Here is a 25,965-nt window from a genome sequence, read left to right on the forward strand (position 1 = left end):
ACTGAACTTGTTAGCCTACTATTGTTTGCAAATTAAGAACTGGCCGTTATCTGCTGTGCAAAGAATTTTAGGACAGCTAATTAAATGAGACTGACATTTTTTTTGGCATGTCTTCTAAATGCTGAATTTCAGTGAGTGAGTGTGTGTGTGTGTGTGTGTGTGTGTGTTTTGGAGGGTAAACTAATGGTTGTGTTTTCTCGGCTTGATCGCTGTGTTTTTCTGTGGTGACAATTTTACAAAAGGCGTCTGAGTGAAGGTTTTCTTGTATTTCAATCTAAAAAGAAGATGCACAAAAACATGAATAATTGGGAGAACTTGCACGGAACAATAAAAACATATTTTTGCAATATAAAATGACTTACACGGTGATGTGTTCTGAACTCTGCACAAATATATTCTACATACTCAGGTTCCTATTAATGAAAGAAACCCACCCTCAGGTGGACAAAGCTTGGCCCGTACGAACGTGAACCCACCAGCACACGGCTTCACCATTCATGCTCGTTGTTGTGTTGCCATGGAACCAGAGCAGCTTCCCACGTGCATCATCACCTGCTGCAGCGATTCCATACAGCCCCTTGGACTCCTTATCTGTACATCGGACCCAGAGCGACGTACTTCGGCGCCGACCACAAGTGAACCGCGGTTTGACTCCCAGGCACAAAGGTTTGGTTTCGGTGGTGACAGAACAAAAGGGTTTGAGCGGTTTGCAGGTGATTCGCGCAGCATTCTTGAGGTGACATTTCAAAGCACAAGCTCCCGGCTGTAAATAATGAATGTGAGTCAAGAGTAAACGTGAGCAACGTGCAACAACAGGAGAGCTTTCCCTCTGTGCTCCGTTGGTCCCGGGGGGGGGGGGGAAGGGAAGCTCCAAAATCAACGCAGAAAAAGTTCCCCCCCCCCCCCCTACGGTAGCTTCAAGAGTTTTGACTTTAGACCTTTTCTCAGACGGCATGTTGCGTGAGTAAAAGTGTGCGCATTGGTATAAAAACTCTATTCTCCTCCACGCTGCTCGTCAGGTCAGCGATGAATCATCGGCGCTTTTGGGAAGCACCACTCCTCCCGTCATTTACCGACCGCCCGGGTCACAAAAGAGACCCCCGTCCATGCGCTCACGGTCCCTGGACCCCTCACACTCCCTGACAGAATGCGTGATGCTGCTGAGTGCTGCAAAATGTGCCCACAGCCGAGACCTCAACAAAAGAGGCTCCGCTGTGGAGGCGCCCGACCGGCCCGATGGGTCCAACAATGGCGCTCTGTTCCAAACTCGTTGTTTGTCACATCGCCGGCCTTCGGCCCGTCAATGCCGCTGTTGTTCCGCTCGATTTCAACTTTATCCCACATGTTGTGCAACTGGATCTGCAGTTGGACTAGCGTGGTCTGCATGTCAGGTGTTGGCAACGCGTAATAGCGGCTCGGCATTTAGTCACAGCGTCTGCGACGAGGATCCAAAGGAGATGCCGTCCCACTAATTCAAGTGTTAGTCATATTAGCTGAAGGAGACTTAACTGCTCACTTAACAGAACAAAAGATGGATTACCCGTGGTTTAAAAACCCTGGAATAATAAACGATTGAGGTTTTATGAAATGAAGCTTTTCTGGTCCCAGCGCCATTGAGCCCGAAGCGGGGCACACGTTGAGGACATGAATCTCTTCACATCTCAACACGTAGGCCTATTACCCCTCATTAATATTCACGCTTCTTTGATCCGCAGGGTGATGGGACGTCGGGGACGCACCGATCACGGCAGCACACACAAAGGAGTGTTTATAACACTGGAGCTGGTGAAGGTGCATTGAGCTGTTGTATTAGAAAGTGTCCCCGTGCACCATGGGGGGGCCCCTCTTCATCTCGCCTTCATCTACAGGAAACAAGTAATCCGCCAGCGCGCTTTCGTGATCCTAATCGAGAACAGAGAACACGCTTTTGGTGCAAGAGAAGTAAGCTCTCTGTAGTAGGACGAGTGAGCTACAGGTGACTGAGATTAAAACGCACACACACACACACACACGCACACACGCACACACACACACATGCATATCATCTCATGCGGAAGCTAACATGTCCCCTGTGATACGCCTCGAGCTGCCGCCCCACAATAACCTGCACAGCTTTTTGAGAATAATCATCTTTATGGCAACTCTCTTATGACTAAATGGCTTATTAAGTGTCTCCACTGTCTTCGGGGGACGACCGTCCTCGTGGATCTGTGGACGGCCATGAAAGGAGGCTGATTCGTTTCATGGACTGCACAAATTGATCAGATCTTTAACGAACCCCCTGAGGACACCTTTTGATTTTACCCCCCTCCCCCCCCGAACCTCCATCCTCCCTCCCCACGCAGGGGCCACTCTGAGCTGCTTCTGGTCACCAAGAGAAGTGGGGTCCCTCAGTGTGTGCGCGTGTGTGTGTGTGCGCGTGCACGCGCGGCGAAGTGCCCCCGGAGGGGGGGGTCCTCGCAGTTGCAGGGGACCGAGGCGCTTCTCGTGCACTCACGCTCGAATCGGTCGACTTCCTCGTTTTGCTGCGCGAGGACTCCGCTTTATATACCGCCCTAAAAATAGCGCACGCGTGGCCCAATGGGAGCCGTGGACGCTCCTGAACGCGCACCAACCACAGCTGACAGGATGAGTCGGCCGCGGCTCGCCATTGGCCGGGGGGGGTGGTCTTTGTAGGCGGGCTGCGCGCTTCCGCGAGCCCATTGGCGGACATGCCGAAACGTAACGCAATCACAAGGAAAGGGGGGGGGGGGGGGAGGTCTGTTATTTTGAATCGGGGGAGGAGGAGGAGGAGAGGAGGGGGGGGGGGAGTTTTACAGTGCGGTGACGGAGTTCAGTGTTGTGCGCTCCTCGGTGCGTCACACGCTCCAAACCTTCGCTGGAAGCGCACGACTCCGCAGCGGCATCCATGCGAGCACCGAGCAGACTGCAGCCTCCCTCCGACGCACCGCGAGCTCCCGCGTCCCGTTTCTCCTCCTCCTCCTCCTCCTCTCTGCAGGCTGCATCTCAGGAGTGAAATGGATGTCATCCCCATGTGCAGCATCTTTCAGGAGCTCCAGATTGTGCACGACACCGGATACTTTTCCGCTTTACCGTCCCTGGAAGAGTACTGGCAGCAGGTAACGGGGCGCAGACGCACGCCAAAGAAAACGAAAGCTCGGCACGTCGTCCCGGTGCGACTGTTTTTACGCAGTAAAGCGCGAGGAATGTGCGGGATTTTGGAGAAAGTGTCCGGTGACAGCGGCGCGTGCGGACGTGCCAGACGTTGAAGTTGTTTTCGGAACTCCGTCAACAGTTCATTTTGTGCTAAAAGTCTTTTTAAGGGGAAGTGATTCAAGTTCCCTTAAATAACCAGTGAAATGCGCTCTTAATGTGACGCGACGCGACTTTTAGGTACCGATTAAGTCCCGGTTTGATTATTCCAACATTACTGTAATACTCCTACGGTGCATTTGAAGTGACTTTGAGGGTTTTTTAACCTCCTTGGGGATGTTTGTGTTTTGTCTCCGCGCATATTTCCACGTCGTGGAGGCGCGTAAAAATAAAAACACGCCGTGTTGCAGATCTGGCGACCGGATAGCGAGCCGTGCGTCGTTGCGCGTATCTCCCTCTCTCCCTCTCTCCCTCTCTCTCTCTCTCTCTATCCACCACTCCGTCTCGCGCATGAGAGTGACAGCCTTGACAGAAAAGACTGATTCGGCTGCAGGATGAGTTTCATCCCGGAAAAGAGGCCGGGGCCGCGGGTCTTTATTCGGTGGAAATGAAATGAGTTGAATTGGTTGCACGCGTTGAGGCTCTATCTCCCCGTGCATCAGATCTCTTCGGGCTCGGGGCCAGGTCCCCCCCCCCCCCGCCCCCCTCCAGGCATTTAAAGCTCGCCTGGGATTCATCCAGCTCTGCTGACGAGAGACATTTGCCTTGAATGTCTCTCGTCTCATTACCAAAATACTACCACAACATTCCAGGTTTGTTTGTGATGTGGAATATGACGCCACGCTTTTATGGATTATCACATTGCTGTTTGAACATTAGTGCTGATGCCTGTCCTGTCATTTCTATAAAATGTACCAGGGTCAGTAATTGTTAACTTAATTAGACTTTGGAACCATCCTCTACATTCATGGTGTTAATACGGCTCTCTGGCTTCCTTTAAAGAAAAAAAAATGAACCCACAATCCACGTGGGCTCTTGCAGTATTTAACCCTAACCCTAACCCGTGTGCGATGTTATTTCCAGCGATGCCTCCGAATGCATTATTTAATCCACATTACGTTGAATAATTGATACATTTAAAAGATCTACAAGCACTTCCCTAACCCAATGGAGGATGAGGGGGGGGGGGGGGGTACTGTAGCATATGTCAATTTCATGACCAAACCTCTAGCACACTTACCTACACAGCCATGCTTCGGGGGGGTATGTCCTCAGCAGGCTCCCGTAGAGCGTCCTCCATCCTCTGCACAGGACATGGGACGTGGCTTCCTGCAGGAAGGAAGCGGGGTCATCGCTGTTACCGCGTCACAGCGTTTCCCCCCCCCCCTGCTGCTGCTAAGAATAAACACAGTGTAGCAAACCAAATCTTTTTTGGGGGGGGTTATGATTTAGGGTCTTTCCTGTTTTGAAGAAAAGCGTTTTTTCTTAAGGGCCTCAGTGTTGTGGACCCGTGACCTCACTGCTATCTCATCTCCCCCCCCCCCCGCAGACATGCCTGGAGCTGGAGCGGTACCTCCAGAGCGAGCCCTACGTCTCGGCCACGGACATCAAGTTTGAGACCCAGGAGGACCTGTGGAGCAAGCTGATGCTGGCCTGCGGGGACAAGTCCAACGAGTCGGACCCAAAGATCCCGCGCATCAAGGAGGAGGAGGACAATCAGGACGGCCGGCACGTCGACGCCGGGGGCTTCAACTCCGACGCCAGCAGCGAGGCCTCGGACAGCTCCGAGGAGCTCTCCCCGGCCCTGGACTTCTCCTCCGGCTCGCTGACGGACATTCTGGAGGACGGCGGCGAAGACCTGGGCTCGGCCATCATCATCAGCACGCCGCCGTCCTCGCCCGAGCTCGGCAAGGAGGGCTCCGCGTGGAGCGCTATACAGACTGTCCTGCACTCGCCCGGCAAAATTAGGACTGGGGGCACAGAGCGGGCCGCGGAGAGGTCGGGGGGGCCCCCCGGCGGGGAGGCGTCGCCGGACGGCAGGAGGCGGGTGCACAGGTGTCAGTTCAACGGGTGCAGGAAGGTGTACACCAAGAGCTCGCACCTGAAAGCACACCAGCGCACGCACACAGGTAAAGACCAGCGCAAAGTCACCCTCGGGAGGGGGGGGGAGGGGGGGGCAGGGTACTGCTCCGACAGGTTTTTTCCTTTTTGTTTTGCAAAGTAAAACTTAATCAACTCGTCTTTAGAGTGAAAACTTGTGAAAGAGTTCTGACTCTCGGTGGGTGAAAGAAACCTTCTCACATACTTTGAATAGTTAGTCAGGAGGAATGCCCTCAACTGTGACCTAATTCTCACAGAGGAACGTGACTTCATGCATGGTGCGGGAGGGAGGGGGGGGGGGGGGGTTGTTGGCGGATGTCCTTTTTTGGCTAAGCAGGACTCAGAGGATGTGGATCCTGAAAACAAATCAACAGTTCTCAGATTTCACCATGGGAAACGGGCCCAGAAACAGAATGATGGGAATCTGACATTTGCGGCGTTTGCACGGGGTTCAAATGTGAGCCGTTCCCCCCCCCCCCTCCCCCCTCCCCGGGTCACCTTTGACCTCTGCCAGCCTGCTCACAGCTGAGCCGCCCATTAGCAGAGGAAGTCTCGTTCCCAGCGTCCCCAGCTGACCGCGTTGGCCACACAGTTAATGGCCTTCAGGGCCTTTAGGAACCAGCTCTGCGGCTTGGGCCCATTACGCGAGCCAAGGACCACGAGGAGGTCCGGTAGTCCGCTTCATCTGCTCAGCGCCCGTTCTCACTATCTCACTTTATGACTGAAACTAGCTGCTACAAGAAGGTTACTAGACAAAACCTGTAGAGCTGTCACTTCTCCGGTTTTAGCAGGTTTCTTTGTTGGGGGAACTGTGCAGAAATCTCAAAAAAAAAAAAAATGGCTTCCCTCTTGACAAACAATGCGCTTCCTCCTAAATGTTCCTCTCGGTGTCCCGCAGGTGAGAAGCCCTACAGGTGTTCATGGGAGGGCTGCGTGTGGCGCTTCGCACGCAGCGACGAGCTCACCAGACACTTCAGGAAGCACACCGGAGCCAAGCCATTCAAATGCAGCCACTGCGACAGGTGAGCGTTCACTGAGAGACGCTCGCCGTCTGGGGTGTTTTAAGATGGATTTGTGGAGATTACGAGCAGCTCGATAGCTTCACGGGTTTTTTTTGGGGGGGGGGGGTTTGATGTCATGTCTCCATTGATGGACTTTCAGAATATTTACTTCCAAACATCACACAATCTAACAAAGGAGCACCAGTCGTACAAATGAGTTCATCCGAGCGACGTGTTTGCTGTGTGTGGAGGGGAGAGGAGGGGGGGGGGGGGGGGTCAATGCAGGTCAATGCTAGCTGGTTAGATTTTTTTTTACAAGCTCGAAGTGGAACCTGTGCCAGCAAAAGCTCCAGAGATGTTGTGAGGAGAAAAAAGACCCTGAATCCATAGATTTTTGGTTCCTGAAGGGGGACCGTGACGGGTGGAAGATGATCTTCAGGCAGAGAACCCCTGATCCAGGAAGAGACTCCATGTAGAACGTTCTCCACAGTGACCTTTGAACTGTGATGAAACGATGCGGCTCTCACTCTGCTCTCCGTCTCTCCTTCTCAGGTGTTTCTCCCGTTCTGACCACCTGGCGCTGCACATGAAGAGGCACATCTGAGGTGGCCTCGGCGTGGAGGGACGATTCGGGTTGATTTGTCCCGGCCCGTGAGGAGGGGGTGGAGGAGGGGATGGGGGGGAGGAGGGGGGGGGGGGGGAGCGTAAACGGGGGCACCGCCGGCGCTCCGGTCGATGGAGAAAAGATGGAGCAGACGCAGGCTGTTATTTGCACCATGCTTAGTGCCTCCAACACCTCGCTGTGGAGATGGCTCTTGAAAGGCTTTTACGGATGATTGGGTGGGAGGGAGCGGGGGGGGGGGGTATATATATAAATAAATTTAAAAAACGGGGTAGAAATCCGGGCTGGAGTAGACGGAAAGAGACTCTTCTGTGTGGTGAACGCTTTTTTTACCTGGAGGATTATGGGACGCTCCTCCACTGACGATGTGTGTTTGCCTGTACGCATGGGGGAGGGGGGGGGGGGCGTGGAGTGGCGAGTGAATGACACGGATGGAGGGGGGGGGGGGGGGTGGAGTGGCGAGGGGTGAGATACCCGTGGTCTCACTGAGAATGAATGCAAACAACAACAGAGAAGGTTCCTGTCCGCGGCGTTGAGTCGATTCGACGTGGAGGGACATTTGGTGAGAGAGTGAGAGAGTGAGAGAGAGAGAGAGAGTGAGAGAGAGTGAGTGAGAGAGAGAGCGCCCCCTTTCTGCCCGGAGGCAAAACTGCAGCTTCCTCCTTCTCTTTTTTTTTTTTTTTCTTTCCGAAAACACGGGAGGTCGTTTAGTTTTAGTGCAGCTATTAAAAGTGCAATGTATTACGTAGCCTGTCTTAAAAGCATACACGCTATTAAGCTCATTTTGTTGTCCATTGTGTAAACTCTGTATCCTAAAAAAACAAAAATTACAAAAAAACAAAACAAAAAAAAACGGTTGTACACCAATCGGTTTTGTCATTATAACAGAAGTTGCATGGGATCTGGGGATGTGGTGCTCACCTGTTTGCTTATGGGACGGGAATAATTCCATTTGAGAGCAGCTACATTCATAATACTCAATATCATAGTTTATTTACATAAAACATAAGGCAGTCATTTTCTTTTTGTTATGCTCTTGATAAGTTGGGGAAACCACTGTTGCTTGGCGACTTTTCTTGATTGTGGGATTTTGTTTCTTCACTTTTGCTCTTCTCTTTTGTTCTATCTGTAAATGCACTGTTGACCTTACTGATGCCTTATGTAAGTGGCCTTGTCCTGTAAGATAGATCTCTCACACACACCTGGGGGGTGTTGAATTGCTTTATAAAGGCTCTGTTCCATAGCGGTCGCACCTTTGCTCTTCTGTCTGTGCAACCGATTCCTCCTGAATAACAACACAGAAAACGGCTAAAAATCAGATTCACCCCATTTTTAACATTTCCGCACATTCTCTGTTGAACTTATCATCAACATATATAGTATTATCAAGACTAAATCATTCTCCCGAAAAGACAACAAAAAAAAGGACCCAGGTCCGAGACAGAATCTTGGAGCACTCGGAAAAGCAACTCAAGTTTTGTAAAGTTACTACTGTGTAGTGCGTGTTTGGCGAGGATACTCGCTGTCAAAGGTACAGAGTCTTTGGAAAAATGTTCTCATGAAAACAAGTTGTGACAAACTACGATTTTAACTGCAAAGGAAATGTTTCCACGTTGCCATTTATGTGTCGAAAAGGAACGACGACTTTCTCTGTTTTGATGTGGTGTGTTTTTGGAGTCTCGCCCTCGGGGGGGGGGGGGGGGGGGAACAACCCGTGAACCGGCCCGACTGGTTCAGCTGAGCTGCAGGTCCGGAGGGTTTCTGTCCCCTTGAGGCGGGTGCAGACGTCCACCTTCACCATCTCCACCTTTTAACTTGAGTCCTTCGGACTTTGGAGAGTTTTTTAAAACCCACAACTTGGATGAACTCCGTTCTGCCCGTTTTTAGCCAGAGGAGCTTTCAAAGGATAACGTTTTATTTGAAATAGTAAAAGTTGACGTGGATCCTGTCGGCTTTGAAAGGTGGTCGTCAAACTCGTTGCCTTCTCAATAAGTGGTTGACCTGTACAGGTGGTCGGCATTAAAGGAAGTCCATACACTGAGAATATCAAGAACGCAAAGACGTGTACATTGTAAACTAAGAGAATTTTGTAAGGGAGCTTCTATTTTGAAAGGGTATGGGACCAAAAACGAGTGCAGTGTGTTGTTCTCGAAAAGGTGAAGCAGTGAAGACGAGAGGCTGAAGAACTATTGTAAAATGTCCACACTCCATTCTCCCTCATTGGCTTCTGTAACATCTTTTTTTAATTGGACAGTAAAGAAAGTGTACGTTTAAAAAGAAGAAGAAGAAGAAGAAGAAGAGGGCATCGTTTGCGTTAAACACCTGTGGCCTATCATCTTTCAAGAAAAAACAAGACAAAAAAAAAAAAAACTTTTCAGATGTGAATTGTTCTGAACACTTGAATTGTTATTATTTTGCATTCTGTTGCTCGCTAAGTGTTACATTATTATTATTTTTTTTTGCCATGTGATTTCTTTCTCAACTTTGTAAAGACCTGCGAAGACGCCCTATCGTTAGCCAGAGAATCTTTATCGGATAAACACGCAGATGAGAATACGAGGCTCTATTTTTGTTTGTTTTATGGCATAACAAGATTTTTTCATTTGAAATTGTTTTGTAAAATAGTTTCTGTATGAATGTATTTTTTATTGGAAAATCGATAAAAAGAATTTATTGTACTATCTACACGTGTTTTCCCTTCTGTCGCTGCAGCACCACGACACAATCAGCCAGGAAGGACCTTCAGTAGCCTCCTAAAGGAGGTCTGCTAGAGGTCAAAGGTCAGCCTCAGCTACAGATCTGACCTTCACTGACAGGAAGTCAACAGCTGAAAGAAACCTACCGCAAATTACACCGAAGTGACGCGTCGGTCCGTCTATTGGCGTCTGAGTCATTTCCCGAAGCAGCGGGACGCTCCGGATGGAACTATTTTCAGCGGTGGAACAATCCGGCGCTCGTGGATGGAGCAGAAATAGACCACGTACCGTGTGGTGAAGGAACGTGTGGCGTTAACGGCAGAGAGGAGAAAGATTCATCAGACTTTGGTTCACACACACAACTATTTGTTAGCTTTAGAAGAACATGAGATTAAATCATGACCTTGTACTGAAGTAATGTCTCATCGGGTCGAAATGGCCGTTTTGGCAACATTGCCTTATGGAAAAGTAGATGAAAGACTCGTAGATTTAATTGAAAAACAGTTATTTGCATATCAGGAAACAAAATGCACGTCAGACCGTAGAACTGAAAGCCAAAGCTATGAAGATAAATCCCAGCTTCCTTAAATAAAGTGATCCAAACCGCTCTGCTGAAGCATCTGGGATACTTACGATATGTAAAAATCCTGCAAATATCACAATATTCGGCTCATTCTTCTGGATATTTTATTCTTATCCCAGACTCGACAAAGGAGCCGTTTGCTGGGACGTGCATTGCGGGGACAATCTGTTCCTCCTGCTCCAGCCAAGAGAGGCAACTTCTCATCTTACTCTCCAGGAAATTTATGCAAATTAAGTTGTGCCGCAAACAAATCCCTGATAAGCGCTGCGCACACTACACAGACAAATGGCCTCTTCATCTGCGATTGCAGGCACAAAGTGCCTCGGCTTTGACGCCACGCTCCGTGCCCCAAAGCCCCGGAATAACTTAAGCACTCTGGATGTACTCATTGGTGTTTTAATTCAAATTGCCAGAACTAAAAACTGTGCTGTGCAATAAAAAAAAAGAAAGGAAATAAAGGAAGTGAATAAGAATGTGTGTTTGGGGGGGGGGGGGGGTTGATCACCAAGGATCTCACAGGCAGGGAGTTTTGAAGTATTGTGGAATTGGGGACAATCTGGAATTGTGCTGCGGCATTGTCAATTTAGCGTGGACACAATAAGGACATTTATATCAATTAAATATGCATGACCGTGACAGGCTCAAACCGGCCTTATTCCCCCCCCCCCCCTATAGCTATTAGACTCCCCACTGTGTTCCCAATTAGAATCAGGCAGCATGGTGCTCTGGCTTTACGCAACCAAGTGTAGAAGTGGATCATCTCCCATACGGAGAACTGGAATCTGGGGGCATTTTGGGATGTAAAACAAGTACAGACCCCTCCCTTTGTGATTTTACAGCAGCTACGTCTTCATAAGTCTTTACTCAAATGAGTTATTTAAACGCTGACAGCAACATGGACAACATTCTTTAAAGGTGCTCAATGCAGAATTCAAGGCAACATGCGATCACTTGAAAAGCTCCAGGAAGGTGTTTAGAAACCTTTGTTATTTGCGTGTGTTGCTGGTCGAATGTTTCCCTCTGGTGATTTTAACTCACTTTCCTTGAAACAACACACAGCTGAAGGGCTCTCCAGTACTTCTGTGAATCCACACCGACGCGGTGAGGAGTAGACATTACTAACTCGAGGACCATTTCATTTCTGAGAGTCACTTCATGCATCGCAGGCTGGGAATCACCAATTTGTGCGTTTACGAGTTCCGCTCCCCAGAACCTGTGATGTAAATACACACAATGAGCCTCCACTGGGATCCGTTTGAGTGACTTCAGCAGAGAGCACTCGGAGAAATGAATGAGGACATTCAAGGTTGACCAGGAGAACGAGATCTTCCCCCCAGCAAGGTTTCACCACATGCTCTACACCCCCCCCCCCCACGCAGCTCACATGTGCTCCTCTGCAGCCCCGGAGGGTGTTGCTTGTTAAACCAGAACGAGAGTGGAGGTCAGCGACCCCGCATGCGGAGGGTAGTCTGTCTGCGCCCGGTTCTGCAGGTGAATCCTGTCAATTTCACAGATTGCACCAGTAGAACCGCGGGCCTTTTGTTGGTCACCAGTGGTTCATAAGGGCCATTAGCTGATGTTCTCTAAACAAATGCAACAATCTTGAGATTATAATCAGCGTAAGTAAATATATAAAAACGCTCGTTAATCAAAAGGACACTTGATTAAAATCCGGCCTGAAGAACATTGTTGAAGGAAGAGAAGAAGAAGAAGAAGAAGGTTCAACAGGTTCAAACTGATATTTCGACTTGGTGAGCAATTCCTGATTCAGTCACTGAGAGGCACAAACGGAGTCTTCACCACTGAAGCTGCTCTTTGCTTCGCTTCATTGCTTCTCTTGGGGACTTCCCACCGAACGGAGCCTGAACCGAGAGACCACGGTTCTGAGCACCTACGAGCAGAGCTGCCAGATGGGCCGCTGCCCCAGACTTCTGCCCGGCAACAACGTCCAGCTCCTGTGAAAGAGAGAAGGAAACAGGCTGCTGTGGTGATGGCCTCTTGTTGCATAGTATAATGTAGTATAATGTAGTATTCTGTAGTATTCTGTAGTCCAAATACATAGATATACATACATAGGCAAACTCATGCAGGTGTGTGGTGGTCCGTCTCAGTTTACAGTGGGTTTTATGGTTATTTGATCCATTTTTATGTTTCACTTTGAAACAAATTAAAATTTGCATCTGAATGTGAAGTCACAGGAAAGTGATGTCGGTTAGAGAAACAAACCAGAATGTCTGATGGTTGAAATCCTCCATCCATTGGTTTCCTTTAACTTCTGCTTTTATCACTTAATAAAGAATCCAACACGTTGCACCGTGGAGCCCAATCCTCCATTTGGGATTCACTTTCCCTTCTGCCTCATAGACAGTGATGAAGGGGTCTGGGGGGGGGGGGGGGGGTGTCTGGGGGCTCCAGCCACGCCTGATGGATGGGCATTCCTCAGCCCTCCTCCCCCCCCCCCTCTGAACCCCCACTCACCCTCCCCTTCTAGGTGATGAACAAGCTCATTACTACGGCACACTCACAAAAGGAGGCCATTATCCCTTCACAGCGCACTTTGAACTCTGACAAAGGAATCCGACCCCCCCCCCTCCCCGTCTGGGGGCTGGTGGTTACGTAATGCGCTCATGGTCGCGGTAGAATACGCGGCTCACTGCCAAGTGCATCCCACGCTGGGATCCACTCCAAGATGCTGCCATGGATTCCAGCTCGCCGCTGACCCGAGGGCCGCCTCGGCTTCTCTCCGGCCTCCGCCAGCCTGGCGTCGAGGAGGCGTTTGGACATCGCCCGGGGGGGGGGGGGGGGGCTTCTGGGTATCATACCAACACTCCCAGCTGCCTCCCGACTGGTCAAATACCGAAGCTTCTGGTTTCCGCTTGTGGCGCTCAGGGCTTTTTCAGAAACACGTTTCCACTTCCCTTACGTGAGAAACCACTTGGTTTTGTTGAGGCGAAACACAGCTCCACTCACGGACCCAAGAGGAGGGGGGGGGGAGGAGACGTGGGCCGCGTTGTCCTGGGTGAGAGGCCTTGTGTTGACATGCAGTGACGTGAGTTTGCGTTGCTGTTACCGGGCAGGTTTCATCCGAAGGGCCGCGGTGGGAACTCGGATTTCATTGCCCTTCATATTTGTTTTGGGATATTTCAGTAAAAAGTCAAAAGTGTCAATTTGCCGGTGGCGCCCGAAGGAAAGGTCAGAGGGTCACGGGCCGGTTAGCATTCCTTCGGCACTGTTGACGAATAGTGTTTAGCACAACATTTAAAGATGTAAATGTGAAGATACTATCGGGCTGAAACAACAAGGCGGAAACAAACGTGTTTTTCTGGATTTTCCTCAACTCAAGAGTTGAGTGAGCTACTCGAACTGAAGGGGGACACGTCCTCCTCTCCGTAGGGACTAACTCCTCCACTTCCACCTTTGAATGTGAAGAAAATTGAAAACACAAACACCTTGTGAATCTGTATCAAGGTCACGGCAACTTTTCGCTCCTCTTTGACACAAAAAACCCCCCAAACAAATCCGCAAACCCCCCCTCAAACACCCCCCCTCCACAGCGCTACACGTGCACGAAGGGAAGAAGAAACTCACTCGCACTTCTTCCCCCTGAAGGTTTGCGGAGCCCTGTTTGAATTCACCTATCACCATGACAACCAGTCTCTCTTTACCGGCTGTACCCGTGGGAGGTTTTCGCCCAGCCTTTTCTAATTTCACACTGTGTGGATATCTCCATTCAGTAATTACAATCCCATCCATTCTCATTTTCCCTGTCCAGACAATGTGCCCTGAACACACACACACACACACAAAAACATATACCTCTTCACACACACAGTAACATCACACGTACACAAAGATGGAGCCCCTGTGTTCATGGACACACACAAGGCGCCGTGGGAGTGTGTGGTGGGGGGGGGGGTGAGAGAGAGAGAGAGAGATAGAGGGGGGAGAGACAGATGCGAACTGTCACGACTCTAAATTCACCGACGCACACAATCACACACGAGCACATCGCTCTCAAAATCCAATTACAAGACAACTTGCAGCCGGTAGAGTTGGGCTCATTGTTGAAAAGTTTAAATAATTGCAAAGTAAGAGGAACTCAAATCAACAAGATTCGTCCCGCAAATAAAGCCGCAGAGACCGGTGCCCCCCCCCGAACGACTCGTCTGCACCAACGACCCCGTCCAGCCCCACATCAGCACGCGGTGAGCGTTCCTCGTGGTAGCTTCAAGCTACGTAGCTTAGCGTCCGCTGCCATCCGGCGCTCCTCCACTGCAGGGGGACAGCAAACGTGAGGAGGACGTCCCCATCCAATCAGCTGACCAGTCGTCTGTTGACCCTGAGGGGGGGGGGGGCGGGCCGAGCTGCAGAATTAGCCTCTTAGCTGCACGTGAACTGCACGTGCTGTAATGCATGTTGATGGGTCCTTTTGTTGCCCAAAACCTGTTGGACTCACACATTGACAACAATTCAAACAAGTAGGGACAGAAACGTTTTACATGAAACAGAAAATAGCGAGAAAAGTTTTTTTAAAGTCTGATTTAAAGTTCATGTTTGCATCACTTGCAAACATTTGGAGGCCGAGGGACCTTCGGTGGGATCAGAACATTGAAATGTCATTATTTTCCATCAGTGGGTGCTGCAGGCCTTCGCTGTATGTGCTCATATCAGAATAGCTCCTCACCGCCCCATGACCTCCGCTGGTCACAGGTTCTCAGGACCACGGGGGCCCTGTGATGGGACAAAGCGCCGCATGTAAACACCGGCCCGGCTTAACCGCTGTTTACCACACAGCGCTGTCAGGTCGGCCGATATCAACACAGACAGCATGCAGGCTGACAGCTGGTAGCAATGGGGGAGGAAGGTCGGGTGGGGCGGGGCTCATCACGGGGGGGGTTAAAGCCGTGGGAGTTGGAAAGTGGTGGAATCTAGATGCTTGGTCCATAACACAAAATAAGAGCGGTAGATAGTGGATTTAAAATGTCCTGATGTAGTGATAATAACTACATCTCTGAAGACGAGTCAAAAGACGAACAAAAGGAAACTCAACCAAAAAAAAGACAACAAGTTACCACAGTGTTTAAAATAAAACTGCTGAGAAAATCTGATGGACAGACATGTGCTCCACTAAAACATGGCGTCCTTGAACCACTGTTCACATGCAGCTTTGCCTTAATGCAGTTACAACCTCCCGTCCCTTCTAATTCTTCCCGATCACACTCACTCACTCCTCATTATTAACACATACGCCCGACTGACAAAACACATACGGAGGAAACACGGATTGTTCGTGAATCTCATGCCGTTTGATCACAGAGCTATTCTGAGAGAACCTCCCGAGGTTTCCTACTCGGGGGGCGAGGTGCTCCGCAGTGGTGAGCTCCTCTCTCTCTCTCTCTCTCTCTCTCTCTCTCTCTCTCTCCCTCTCTCTCTCACTCCCTTTCACTTTTAAGGATTGAGATTTTGAAAAAGAATAATAAAACAACTGTCAGCTAATTGGCAGCGTTCCTACGGAGGAATAAAAAAATCTAGTGTGTAAGCACACACACACACACTCGCACTCACACACACACACACACACTCACACACACACACACACACACTCACACACACTCACACACACACACACTCACACACACTCACACACACACACACACTCACACACACACACACACTCGGGCTTTAAGGGCATTCTCCTGTAGTGGAACAATCCCTCGTCGTCTACTTTTATGCTTTCATTGTTCAGTTTTTCCCTCTTCTCTTCTTCCGTTGCACTAGAGATACTTGATTCCCAGTGAGGCTCCGTCTGAAGAAGTTCACTTGAAGCGACCTCCTCCTCCTCCTCCTCCTCCCAGACTGGAGGCCTTTGTTTTAAAAGTCATAGAGACCTGAGAGGTGAGGGCTGCTCACACGCAGGATATAAATCACGTAATTTTACACTTTTTAAACTGAATCATCACCACAGAAGACCCTGAAATGAGGCACAAAGCAGAAGAAACTTTTAATTTCAAAGCCTGAACAATGGTCAGAGATGACCTCTGAGCAGCAGAAACACAGCGTCTGGGACCTCAAAGCTCGGCATTCACGTGATGCTCTGAAATCAAATCAAGCCGAGCGAACAACAGGCAGCTGCAGCTCGGCGGGTCTGACGGTCGCTCGGTGTCACTGGAGGCCGCCTCTCCACCAACAACCTTCCATTCAGTGCCTCGACTCCACGTCAGGAAGCATGAAACAATGAGTTTGACACTTAAACGTCGGCTTCGTCTTCTCTATTTGTGGACTAATCGATTGTGAGGGAAAACATGTGTGACAACTAAAGCTACACGTCATTTCCATGAAAGAAGTGTTGGTTTGTATGTGATTGTCGTTATTACACCTGCAGTCACAGTCCTACACACACACACACACACGCCTGCTCATTCGTGCACAAATTGTACAAACAAACAAATCACTCACACACCGACGGCGGAGGAAAAAGAGGAAGCCCGTCGCCATTGTTGGAATGACGGGAGCCGGCGCGTGGCGGAGGACGCTGCTAATAACGCGCTCTCATCGGGCCTCATCAGGCTGTCAGCTGCTCCCTGGATGACGTGCAGACACTCAAAGCCATTTGGCACGTAGGGCTGAGATCCCACAGCACCGGCTTAATTGGATTTTGCAATGTGGTGTGTGTGTGTGTGTGCGTGCGTGTGTGTGTGTGTGTGTGTATGTGTGTGTGTGCGTGTGTGTGTGCGTGTGTGTGTGTGCGTGTGTGTGTGTGTGTGTGTGTGTGTGTGCGTGTGTGCGTTCCCATGCATTGGTAGTGTTCACATGTATGCATGTGCTCCTCGCCTCAAATGAAACATTTTGCCGTCAGGTGGGAACCTCTTGAATCTTTCCAGGAGAGGAGGAAAAAAAAAGCCTTGATGGAAACCAGCTGGTGAGTTGAGTGGAACCTTTTGGTTTCGAAGGAGGTTCTTCAGCTCAGGTCCTGGGGGGAACCTTTTTCTTCTCGGACCGCTGGGTGAAGCGCTCACTGCTCAGTATTTAGTGTGTGTCTACTGGACTCATTAGACCTCTCGTGGTGTCCCTGATTTACACTTTGACACTGAGGGAACATTATTATCAGTAATAAGAGTTATGGAACAAGAGCAGAAATGGGTTGGACAATATGTGCAGGCCTGCAGAAGAAGAACTGGTTAATAATTGCTCAAAGTGTTAAACATCCATTATAGTTTACCCATGAGAGCTCTCCTCAAACACACGACAGTAATGCGTGGTTCTTCAGTATTTCATAGCACCACTTGACAATCATCTTCTGGAGATAATGCCTTAGTGATGGTAAAACATTACTATTAATACAATTGCCTAACTCTTAGCGTATGGGGGTAATCCTTAGGTGTGAGGACACGTGATCTCGTCTTCTTCCCGTTTGCTGCTGTGATGCAATCCAGCACATTCTTTGCCAAAGTGCACTGATGAGAATAAAGTTGTTGTTGATTTAATCTGCAGAGAAAGCACTAGCAGGCAGGAAGAGGCAGGGATATGGATATAGATGGATGGAGGGATAAGGTAAAAAAGGGAGGGAGAGCGACTTTTCCTGACTTTCCCAGAAGCCATCTGTCTTTGTTTGAAGGCTCTGACTGCTGTCAGGCTGCTGTGATGGAGACACAAACAAACAGGAGGATCACAGCTCCTTATCTCAGCCCATTCCTCCTCCCTAACAAGGCAAACACCAGCAATCCTGTCCTATTGACTGTGTGTGTGTGTGTGTGTGCATGCATTGGGTGCAGGGGGGTGTTCTTTTTGCTGTGTGCAGTGATATTTGACCGGAAAGAGGTGCATATTTTACAAAAGTATGATGCAAATCCAGAGAAATGCAACCAGAGGCTCAGCAGGAGCCGATGTTGAAGTGGTCCAGCTCCTCAAAGACGGCTTGGATGCAGCAGAGACCAAAAAAAGGTCCACCATGAAACGAGAAGGGATCCATAGCAGGAGGTGGCACAAAAAAACAAATCAAAGGAATATTCAGATTCTAATAAACCAGTAGATGTTGTTACGTGATCACCGTGCAGACCAGTTAGGTGTCAGCCTGCTGCGAAATTAATCCTGTGTACACAACATGTCATATCGCATGTGATACAACATGTCATATCGCATGTGATACAACATGTCATATTACATGTGATGCAACATGTCATATCGCATGTGATGCAACATGTCATATCGCATGTGATACAACATGTCATATCATATGTGATACAACATGTCAAATCGCATGTGATACAACATGTCATATCATATGTGATGCAACATGTCATATCGCATGTGATACAACATGTCATATCATATGTGATACAACATGTCATATCGCATGTGATACAACATGTCATATCATATGTGATACAACATGTCATATCGCATGTGATACAACATGTCATATCATATGTGATACAACATGTCATATCGCATGTGATACAACATGTCATATCATATGTGATACAACATGTCATATCGCATGTGATACAACATGTCATATTACATGTGATGCAACATGTCCTATCGCATGTGATGCAACATGTCATATCGCATGTGATACAATATGACATATCGCATGTGATACAACATGTCATATCGCATGTGATACAACATGTCATATCATATGTGATACAACATGTCATATCGCATGTGATACAACATGTCATATTACATGTGATGCAACATGTCCTATCGCATGTGATGCAACATGTCATATCGCATGTGATACAATATGACATATCGCATGTGATACAACATGTCATATCGCATGTGATACAACATGTCATATCGCATGTGATACAATATGACATATCGCATGTGATACAACATGTCATATCGCATGTGATACAATATGACATATCGCATGTGATACAACATGTCATATCGCATGTGATACAACATGTCATATCGCATGTGATACAACATGTCATATCGCATGTGATACAATATGACATATCGCATGTGATACAACATGTCATATCGCATGTGATACAACATGTCATATCGCATGTGATACAACATGTCATATCGCATGTGATACAACATGTCATATCGCATGTGATACAACATGTCATATCGCATGTGATACAACATGTCATATCGCATGTGATACAACATGTCATATTGCATGTGATACAACATGTCATATCGCATGTCAAGAACGTTGGTTTGAGTTAAGTTGAGTTCATTGTCGGCCCTCGGTGTTACCATAGCAACCGCAAGCCCGGCTGAGGTTTGTCGAGGGCGATATCAAGTTGCACGCCCCCCCCAAAAACAGTTCGCCGCCACGTTCTCACGGCGCCGTTTACTCAGCAAAGAACAAAAACTGCTCCCATGTCAACGTGGCACGAGGCTCTCGGGTCCTCTGAGGTGGAAGCGAAGTGGCGGCCTTCACACCAACGGTGGCCATTGTGCGCCGCGGGCTTTGTTACGTGTGAGTGCGGCTCACCAGCGCCTGGGTTTGTGTGCAAAGTCAAATATAATGAGACCTCGCCGCTGCGACGGCATCATCTGCAATTCAAATGAGGCGCTCACTGATTAACGCAGCTCAGAGGTCTGCATGTAGTCGAGTAACGACTGAAACGCAATCAATGTTTTTATTTAGACCGAGTGGTACGCAGTCGCAGTGTCAGACAGATGGAACGCAGCAAACACACACACACACACACGTCGCTCCCGATGTGAGATAATTGGCGAGTTATGTGGAGGAAATGTCTTTTAGCTGCTGCACCTAATTAGGGAGCGAACAAGAACGTGGCCGCCAAACAGCAGCAGGCAAACCAAAGGTTCCCCGTGAAGCATCGTAGCTTCATTATAACGCGACGGCGAGGCGCTCAGACCCGCAACGTCCCGACAGCCAAAGGGCAGCGACGCAAACGCTCCGGTTCCCCCCCCACGGGGGGAAAGAACGCGTGAGGAAGCAACACGGGAAGGACGAGGAGATCAATGTGCTGGAGCCCGCTTCCAGTTATAATGAAGCACCGCGGGTCAAAGGTCACAGTGGGCATTGATCGCTAACAGCTGAAGATCATCAGAGAGCCTGTACTGCAGGATCAATGATACCCCCTCCCCCCCCCCACACACACACCCCTCCACATGTGTGTGGAATAGCTGCAGCTCCGAGATTGGATTTTACATGTTTATTGTCTGTCTTTTCTTTTAAAAGAGGATAAATATCTCAAAACGTTCTTTTTAATTATTATTTTGCTGAACTGAAAAACTTACATAAAAAATATGCTAACGCAAACGTTAGCACGTTGACACTGACACGGCGCACCTTGAATTCGGTCCTATTGTCTCTTCATTTAAAGAGAAGGAGGTACGTTTACCAACCTTTTTACTGTAAATACACCTGCCCTTAGTTATCAGGGGGGGGCGTGACAGTTTATTCCACTGATTAAAACAGGGAACAACGTTTACACTTTAAACCAAAAGTGATCATCAATCACAACGCGGCCCCCGTGTTCTGTGGAGAACGACCTCGAGGAATCCAACACATTGACACCAAAGTGCTTCCATCAATATTTTGTAGCAACAATGGAGCCAATTACTATAAGCATCCGACTCCTTCCCTCCGTGGGGATTTATCCATCCATCTGTCAGAAGGAGAAGTAGATTTCAGTCAGTTCTTCACACTGCCGCCTCGTCTCCAGTCAGAAGATTTAAACTCAAAAAGTGAGATTCCTTCATTTATACCATTTTAATGACAGATTTCTTAAGGAATGACTGCTTTCCTCTGAATGAAATCTGCCACATGCACCGTGTTTGGGCACAGATCAGGCCCCAGATGTGGATGGCATGTGACGGCTTTAATCAATTACAGCAGGCAGATGTCAAAACTGTGACCCCCCCCCCCCCCTACATCTAACGTGTATTTAACGGGATGAGGCCCATCGAGACGAGCACCGCGGAGCCTGCGCTCTGACAAACAGGGCCACAGATGCAGTGCATGGAGCCCACAAGCGTCGGTACGTGAACAGAGAGAGACGATCCAAAAAGCAGAGCCGGGGGGGGTAGACATGCAGAGCACAGCAACACACGTCAGTCACTGTTCCACGAGGGGGGGCCCAGGAGAGCAGCACGCGGCGCCGGCTGCGGGTGCGGCGGCGAGTTGCGTGAGTGTGTGACGGTGAGCTATGATGGAAGTGCATCAGTGAGACGGATCCGTCCTGGAAATGAAGATCAATTAGACAGAGAGATGCTGCTGGAGATGAACACGCTGTTGATGAAGAAGCTTGTGGGAGGTTTTTTTTTTTTTTCCTCCCCTCTCGGCCAGCTTAAAATTCCACGTCAAATGGCGCTGATATTGGCCTGTAATTACAACATCCGTCATTATTGATCATTGTCCCTTTAATAAACAGCTCTCAACATATTGAGGAATTTCCCGCGGATAAAACGGCAACAAAAGCCGACCGGTGTGATGAATGGATGAACTCTGGGATCTGAGAGCTCTGCAATCCACATTCAAATGGTTCTTTTTTTATTTCTTTTTTATCTAGGAAGAAGCGAGAGAGCAACGTCGGCTCAGCCTCCAGATTCCGCTTCAAGGATGCACTGCTTTTGTTTGCATTGTAACGCTGATGTGTGTGTGTGTGTGTATGTGTGTGTGTGGGTGTGTGTGTGTGTGTGTGTGTGTGTGTGTGTGTGTGTGTGTGTGTGTGTGTGTGAAACAGCTGCGGGGAAATGTCAATGTCATTCCATCAGGTATCAAGGCAAAACACAAAAGGATATGAATTCCTGCCTGAAAAACGAAAGTGTGTGTGTGTGTGTGTGTGTGTGTGTGTGTGTGTGTGTGTGCATGTGTGTGTGTGTCTGCACTCTTGTTTGGGAATACACAGAAAGGAATGTGTCTCTGGACACAGACTTGTCTTTGCCTTTGTTTCTGCTCTGTCAGTTATTATTGCGAGTCAAACAGATAAAGATCCCAATAACAGGAGCATGTGGTGCTTTCCAAACATCTCTGTTCAGCCCGACCCGTGACCTTACACTGGCTTGGTACTCCTACTGCTTGAATACGTCCAGAGAGTGTGTCATAATGTTTTACTGCTGATAAGAAATAGATCAATTGGGCGCTTTGGCAACGGTTTGAAGCAATCAGAGGCTCTCTGGCAATAAAAGATGTTCCTGCTGAGTCATTCTGATCCACTTTCCTTCACGTATTCATCTCTGAGTGTTACGTGTATCTGCTTTTGAAACATTTCCTTTCAAAATAATGTGATGAATGTCTTGTCCAGGGCCAGTCGAGGGGGGGCGGGAGGGGGGGGGGGGGGGGGAGCAGGTTCAGCAGGGTGCTCCAGTCGCCTCAGCAGGCCTCCAGGGGGGAGTGGCTGAACCAGAACCATATTCCGATCCCGGGAGGCACATTTTTGTAATTCTAGTTGAGTCATGTGACTCAACAGGATTCTGACTCTAGTCTCCTTTATTTTGAAAATAAATTATATTTGACTTATAGCTGCTTAAAGGTGGAACTTCCTGCTAATGTCTAAACGATGACAATGACATTTACAACATTCTGCCTTTTAGCAGGTGTGATGTTCGTATGCTAACTGCTAATTAGCAGTAAACCCCCAAGTAGGCTACAGTTGATTGGATTTAAATTTATTTTGCAGGAATTTGGTTATAAACCAAAATGTTGAACAAACCAGCATGTTGACCTCATTACGGCAGAAGATAAAAAGTGTGGAGTCTATCAAAATCAATAGGGTATACCATCTGGGAACCATGGAAATCATAATGTTTCTGTTGAGTCTGTTTAAGGCAGGAACAAAGTCCACTTTGGGCCTTAGTTTGTTTTCTGCATCATCATTCCACCATTAATCATCACAGTCCCAAAATGTGTTTTCACTGCACACGCTGCCAACAGTAACGAGTTAAAACAACCTCACGGGGGCAAAACCTGACGCAAAAAATGTGTAAATGTGGAGCCTGAGGATGAAAGTGATTCCAGGCTCGTCTTCTCCTGCAAACCTCCTGACCAAAACACCGGAGGACCTGATTAGAGAGAGAGAGGAGACATTGGCAAGAGGTTCCTCCTTGTGGACGTAATTGGCAATAAGCCATCAATTAGAGCAAGACATATATCCTGCAGCAGTCAGGCCAGTGAAAGTGGGGGGCAATGAGGGCACAGACAGAGGCAGACAGACGGGGGGGGGGGGGGGGGGTAAGGAGGCAGAGCCAACATCTCGCAGCACGTCTGATGATGCAGCTGTTTTATACAAAAAAAGGCTGCTGGAGGAAAACTGATAAGAATGTTTAAGAAACCGCCGTTTTTACAACAAAGTATTTCTATCCAATTATACGTCATATTGTAAAGTTTCATTTTCACCAATTAAAATATCGTGAAAATAAATAGTCTTTCTCAAAAAGTACTGAAACAAAAAAAAAGCTGCGTGCTGCCACGATGATGAATAATTTAACAGTAAGCCTCAGTATATGAAAAAGAAATCAAATAAAAGAAATCCAGCAGCAAAAAACCTACTGAGCTACATTGGAAACAATGGATTTTCAAGGGCACATTGAACACGGCATAAACATAAAAGATAAAAGACGAACCTGAATGAACTTTAACAACACTTTGTTTATTCAGTTCCAATTAATCGGGGTACCGATCTGCTGCCAGACCCCCATCAACTAACCCCCCCGCCCCTGGTCCTCCAGATACGCTGCACCTGAAACCAAATCACTTCCCCCATGCTGCAGTAATTTGGACTTCAGTCGGGCAAATTCTCTGATGAGGATTTGTCAAACGACCAATAACCAGGTGACAGTGGACCCGGTCGGGGGGGAAGGGGGGGGGGGGGGGGAGCGAATAATCTCACACGATGACTTGTAGTGGAACCAACCCTCCCACGAGTGGCAGGGTTCTTCCACTCTTCTGGGTCTTTGAATGGTTGGACCGTCGCGTGTTTCGAGTGTTTTCCTCTGTGTTCGAGAAGCCGAGGCAGCAGCTGCGCTGCAAACAGTAAATGGAAATAGAATGTTGCACAGTGTGAGTGGGCCAATAACGGCCTCATTATCCCCCCACAACAAATATATAAAAACATCACTTCAGCTCCCCGCTTGTTTGAGTTATTGTGCGTTGAGACGTGATCCTGAGCACCAGCCGTCATTCTGGTGTTCAGGCACACGCCACGATGGGGGTTCCTCCTTTTTAGAATGAGATGGTGCTTGAAGTAAAACGCCTCACAGGGAGTGTGCGTTTGTTCATGTGCATCTACGAAAAAGACCCAGGACTCTAAAAGTAAACGCTTTAAATGAAGCCCACGTGGTGTCAAAGACAGGACTTTGAACCAGTGCCTCTTTGGACACTGAGAAATAAACTGTTCTGCACCTGCCTCATTTGCAAGGAAGTCTAAAGACACCCAAACCACACACAGGGCAGGAAGAGAACCTCACGATGTACTTCTCTGAACCGGGTCGAGGGCTTCGTGGCCTGAACCCACCAAGAGAGAAGCCAAGACCTTCTGTGTGGAACGAGTGGAAGTTTGAACAAGTAGCAAAACTCACAAAAAACGGCCGACTGACTTCAACTTCAACTTAAAAACTTAAAAATCTTTAGCCCCAAGACCGGAACAGGGTTCTGGTGCCCTGTGGAGAAACTATGAGGAGGTGCCGTTGGTAAAACCTTGATGAAGTTTCCTCTCGGAGGCTCTTTATGTTCAAGTGCCTTCTTGAACATGAGCAACAGAACGTTGAGTTAGTTTGGGATAAGCTCGACTGATGATGAGCATCATCTGATTGTTCTTCAGATAGAAAACATGGAGCTGTCATGTCACCACCCTCTGAGGCGCCTGAACAAACAGGTGAAGGCCTCTGACATCAAAGCCACAGAGGAACATCTGATGTTTGCCAGTAATGAACAGAAGGAGATCTTTCTGGAAGAAAAAAAACAGGTTTCTCGATACACAACATGCAGATTCGACACGTTTTGGCTCTGGCAGGGATTTGCATTTGAGAGACGGTGCAGACGTCACCGCGCTCTTCGGGATGAGTGAAGGCACAGCTGCCCGCCGACGAAGCGGAGGCACTCCAGAACGTGAACGGGAATATTCAGAGCCGCTCGGTCTGAGGAACGTCTGCTGGCCACGCGCCAGCCAAGACGCCGGGTTTTTACACAAAACTGGACAGGCAGTTAAATGACTAAATAAAAGATTGGGGGAATTAATTGGATTGGCAGTACTTCAGTGGCAGAGTTTGTATTTAATCCACTTTTTGAGGATTTTTTGTTCAGCAAAAGTACATCGACCCCCTACATCAAACGCAGAGCTAATGCTCACAAGTAGCACTTTTCAGATTGTTCTGCACCGGCACAAACTAATAGAACTTTCTTCTGGAAATCCGCCACGTGGCTATTGCTTTTTGAAAGGCTTTTAGTTAGAGGCCTTCAATAAGGTCTGCGGTTAACACAAACTTCACTGAACACCCCCCCCGCCCTCCCCCCTGTACATTCGACATCACCTCTGGATTCTCGCTCAACGCCGCAATTTGGCCCCCTTCCAGCTGCTGTGATTCATCGGCGGGGCCCTGCGCCAAAAAGGCCCTTATCAGGACTGAATCTCCTGAGAAATCCATTGGCGGGGGGGGCGTGGACCGAGGCTCGGTGAGCTTCTGGGAGGACTCATTGGATCCGGGTGGCTAAGCACAACCGCCATGGTTGTGTTGGACATTCTTCAGCTAGTGGTGCATGTCACAGCGACCCGGCACTCGGGGAGACGGGATTAAAGGAAGAGAGAAGAAATGTCATCGGCGTAGGATGACACTAAGGTGGCGAGCTCACTGGGACGCGTGTCCAGT

The 25,965-nt window shown here is 48.6% G+C and overlaps 2 protein-coding genes across 2 annotated transcripts in view; both read left to right on the forward strand.

The window, feature by feature from the left end:
- The first annotated feature begins 2,805 nt into the window (after window positions 1–2,805).
- LOC119209901 (Krueppel-like factor 6) lies at window positions 2,806–6,921 on the forward strand. The gene is made up of 4 exons (XM_037459528.2): window positions 2,806–3,119; window positions 4,703–5,282; window positions 6,152–6,275; window positions 6,807–6,921. The coding sequence occupies exons 1-4, from the start codon at window positions 3,018–3,020 to the stop codon at window positions 6,856–6,858; spliced, it is 858 nt and encodes a 285-aa protein (XP_037315425.2). The 5' UTR covers window positions 2,806–3,017; the 3' UTR covers window positions 6,859–6,921.
- Window positions 6,922–17,995: 11,074 nt separating this feature from the next.
- Window positions 17,996–25,965, forward strand: part of LOC134105258 (dynein heavy chain-like) — a 49,387-nt gene continuing 41,417 nt past the window's right edge. The window contains exons 1-2 of the mRNA XM_062557825.1: window positions 17,996–18,096; window positions 18,210–19,335. Of these exons, the coding sequence (XP_062413809.1) occupies window positions 17,996–18,096; window positions 18,210–19,335 (1,227 nt within the window). The remainder of the gene's footprint in view (window positions 18,097–18,209; window positions 19,336–25,965) is intronic.

This window comes from Pungitius pungitius, chromosome 15, assembly GCF_949316345.1.
Source record: "Pungitius pungitius chromosome 15, fPunPun2.1, whole genome shotgun sequence".
Lineage (NCBI taxonomy): Eukaryota > Metazoa > Chordata > Actinopteri > Perciformes > Gasterosteidae > Pungitius > Pungitius pungitius.

Coding starts and splice junctions, on each gene's coding strand:
- LOC119209901 (XM_037459528.2), top strand. CDS start 3,018: ATGGATGTCATCCCCATGTGCAGCATCTTTCAGGAGCTCCAGATTGTG. Junction 3,120..4,702: donor TGGAAGAGTACTGGCAGCAG/GTAACGGGGCGC, acceptor CCCCCCCCGCAG/ACATGCCTGGAGCTGGAGCG. Junction 6,276..6,806: donor AAATGCAGCCACTGCGACAG/GTGAGCGTTCAC, acceptor TCTCCTTCTCAG/GTGTTTCTCCCGTTCTGACC.